Genomic DNA, 3,552 nt, shown 5'->3' with positions numbered 1-3,552 from the left:
ATAATTGATTTATATCTTAACCAAAAGGATAGGAGAGAGTAAAAATAAATGAATCTCATTTAATTTGTACAACTATTTATTTATATGTTGAGTTGAGCTAAATTTCTTGAATTCTCCTTTTGTTTTATGAAAAATATTTTTCATATTTTTTGACATTTAAAATATTTAAAAAATTAATAAAAATAATTTTTATTAAAAAAATTAAATTATTTTAAAGAAAATAACTTATTTTTTAATAAGGAAAAGACATTTTATATATTATGATAATTTGTAGCTACTTGTAACTGTTTTTATTTTTGAGTTTGTGATTGGCTTTGGGTTATGTTTGACTAGTAATTTATCCTGACAAGAAATCCTTAACCTGTGCTAGTGTTAAAACCCACTTGAGCAGTAGTATCACGTGAGGACTTTTGGTATGTGGTTCCAATTCTACTACATTACCAGTCAAATAATTGCATTGGACAACTGCTGCAATTCAAGACCTATTTGGTCAAATACAAGACTCCAAACTCCAAATATGGACAGCTTAATAAAAACAACAAATGAAATCCATTTTGTGGTCTTTTAGACTGATTTCATTTTGAAGATCTTGACAACATTTTTCATTCTTATGCATCTGTCCAAATCTCATTGTATTAGTAGAACCATTTCATCAATTTAGTCGTACATTTGGAAAACTATATAAAGGAACCAGAAAACCATTTTTCTACACGACTTCAAAACTCACCATCACTTGTACAATTCTTATATTGCTTCTGGAAATGGAATCTGAATACTTAATGGGAGGAATCATGGCTTCTTTGTTGGGGTTTGTGTTGTTGTATAGAATAACAGCACAGAAGAAAGCCACAACATCAAGAGGAGTTGCAAGATATGAAAAATTAGAGAGCTCTGAAAATGGAATAGACCAGGCAGAGAAAGACAAGAAACCAGATGTAATTATTGTTGGAGCTGGGGTTGCAGGTTCTGCTCTTGCTTATACTCTTGGCAAGGTAACTCTCTCTGTCTATTACTTCTTGTGTGCTTGCTTTTTAATCTATCAGAAATATGTGATTTACGTCCTTGTTTCCTTCTCTCCAATGCAGGATGGAAGGAACGTACATGTGATTGAAAGAGACTTGACTGAGCCTGACAGAATTGTTGGAGAACTTCTCCAACCTGGTGGCTACCTAAAACTAATTGAGTTGGGACTTCAAGGTAACCAGAATAGGAAGTTCCAAAATTTTTATTACTGCAAACCAATGTTGTCACTTCTAATTCTTAGACTATATACATTTTGAGTGGCTGCAGATTGCGTAGAAGACATCGATGCCCAACAAGTATTTGGATATGCTCTTTACAAGGGTGGAAGAAGTACTAAACTTTCCTATCCCTTGCAAAGCTTTGATTCTAACGTGTCTGGCAGAAGCTTTCACAATGGACGTTTCATCCAAAGGATGCGAGAAAAAGCTGCTAGTCTAACCAAGTAATCATCGTTTCCTTTCCAATTCCATTAATGAAACCTTTTTCATTAAACGTGTAAGTTCATAACTTAATTTCTCTAATTTCTCTTTACAGTGTAAGATTGGAACAAGGAACAGTAACATCCTTGCTTGAAGCAAATGGAACAATCAAGGGTGTCCAATACAAAACAAAAACTGGTCAAGAACTTGCTGCATCTGCTCCACTAACAATAGTTTGTGATGGTTGTTTTTCAAACTTGCGACGCTCTCTTTGCAATGCCAAGGTCAAGATCGGGTTTCAAACTTGCAATAGCTATGAATGTCTTATTCACAATTTCACTTGTAATTTATGGATTTTGCCTTGTAATGTTTGCAGGTTGAAATCCCCTCTTGCTTTGTTGCTTTGATATTGGAGAACTGTGAGCTTCCATACCAGAATCATGGACATGTTATTCTGGCAGACCCTTCACCAATCTTGTTCTATCGTATTAGTAGCTCAGAAATTCGTTGCTTGGTTGACATACCAGTAAGCCAAAAACTGCCATCAATTTCCAATGGTGAAATGGCCAACTATTTAAAATCCATAGTGGCTCCCCAGGTATTAATAACTTGCTTATTTAGCCTGCTAATACAACCATTTGTTATTTGTTATTTTAACTTTTACTTAATTTGATCCTTAATATAGTTATTAGCTTAAAGGAGCTTTCGATCATGACTCAGTTTATAATGCATGGAGGAGATGTTCTTTTCTTTTCTTTTGAAATTACAAGTCATTACTCTTTGATTCCTTGGACTCATCAGGAACTTGCATGTTTCAGATTCCTCATGAGCTATTTGATGCTTTCATTTCTGCCATTAACAAAGGAAACATCAGAACAATGCCTAATAGGAGCATGCCTGCTGCTCCTCATCCCACTCCAGGTGCTCTTCTTTTAGGTGATGCATTTAACATGAGGCATCCTTTAACTGGAGGAGGAATGACTGTGGCGCTTTCTGATATAGTTGTTCTAAGGAATCTTCTTAGACCTCTACATGATTTAAGTGATGCATCTGGCCTTTGTGAATATCTTAAATCTTTCTACACACTTCGCAAGGTAGTCAAGCATATAGTCTGTCTATTTTCATAGAGAGAGAGCAAGGAAAAGAGTAAATTTATGTTAACCATGTGTTCTTTTCTTTCTTATCCAGCCAGTGGCATCTACTATAAATACATTGGCAGGAGCCTTATACAAAGTCTTTAGTGCATCACATGATCCAGCACAAGATGAAATGCGTAGAGCATGTTTCGACTACTTGAGCCTCGGAGGTGTATTTTCAAGTGGACCTATTGCTTTACTCTCAGGTTTAAACCCTCAGCCATTGAGCTTGGTTATGCACTTCTTTGCTGTGGCTGTCTATGGTGTTGGTCGCTTGGTATTTACATTGCCATCTGCCAAGAGGATATGGATGGGGGCTAGAATGATCTCAGTATGTATATTGACTACACTTTTAAGTTGTATGAGTCATAGTTTTTTGTTTCTTTTTTCCCTAATATTCTTCTTTTTCTTTAGGTTGCATCAAGGATTATATTTCCAATAATAAGAGTTGAAGGAGCTCAACATATGTTCTTCCCAAAGGTCATGGCAAAATACTGCAGACCCTTAGCTCTTTGAAAATTGAAGCAAGCAAAATGAATGATACTTGACGGCATAGCTAATCAAATTTACCCAGAACTAACCATTTATCTTGTACTAAATTGTAAACTAGAATAGGTTTTGATTCATCTTTCTTTTTTTTTTTTTTAAGATTTGATGTAGGAATTTTCAAATGTAATACAACTGCTAGTTGGACATTTATTCTTTTACTCTTTAACAAATTTGCTATGCAGTTAAATGAGTTATAGCCTTTGTTACTGATTACAGCTTGAAAGGAGAATTTGAATAATTAGTTTGAAGTAGAATTTGAATAATTGTTTGATTGAGATGTTAAAAAAATAATTGAATACTCTATATCCATAAGATGATATTATTTCTCCTCCTTAATTAAAAATTTTGAATTTACGCCATAAATATAAAACACATTTAAAATTTAGGAGAGAGCTTTTCGTACTCTTAATTTTAAAAAAAGAATA

At 34.1% G+C, this 3,552-nt stretch overlaps 1 protein-coding gene across 2 annotated transcripts; it reads left to right on the top strand.

The window, feature by feature from the left end:
• The first annotated feature begins 642 nt into the window (after positions 1-642).
• Positions 643-3,266, top strand: LOC122724888 (squalene monooxygenase SE1-like). Of its 2 annotated transcripts, XM_043960841.1 has the most exons (8): positions 643-992; positions 1,086-1,197; positions 1,291-1,465; positions 1,558-1,726; positions 1,819-2,040; positions 2,261-2,536; positions 2,631-2,909; positions 2,993-3,266. In XM_043960841.1, the coding sequence occupies exons 1-8, from the start codon at positions 762-764 to the stop codon at positions 3,092-3,094; spliced, it is 1,566 nt and encodes a 521-aa protein (XP_043816776.1). In that variant the 5' UTR covers positions 643-761; the 3' UTR covers positions 3,095-3,266. The 2 variants fall into 2 exon arrangements, with proteins under 2 accessions (XP_043816776.1, XP_043816777.1); XM_043960842.1 differs by lacking the exon at positions 2,261-2,536.
• The last annotated feature ends 286 nt before the right edge of the window (positions 3,267-3,552 follow it).

This window comes from Manihot esculenta, chromosome 10 (genome assembly GCF_001659605.2).
Source record: "Manihot esculenta cultivar AM560-2 chromosome 10, M.esculenta_v8, whole genome shotgun sequence".
Classification (NCBI taxonomy): domain Eukaryota; kingdom Viridiplantae; phylum Streptophyta; class Magnoliopsida; order Malpighiales; family Euphorbiaceae; genus Manihot; species Manihot esculenta.
Note: the sequence above shows the minus strand (reverse complement) of the source record. Positions and strands in the feature narration are given on the sequence as shown.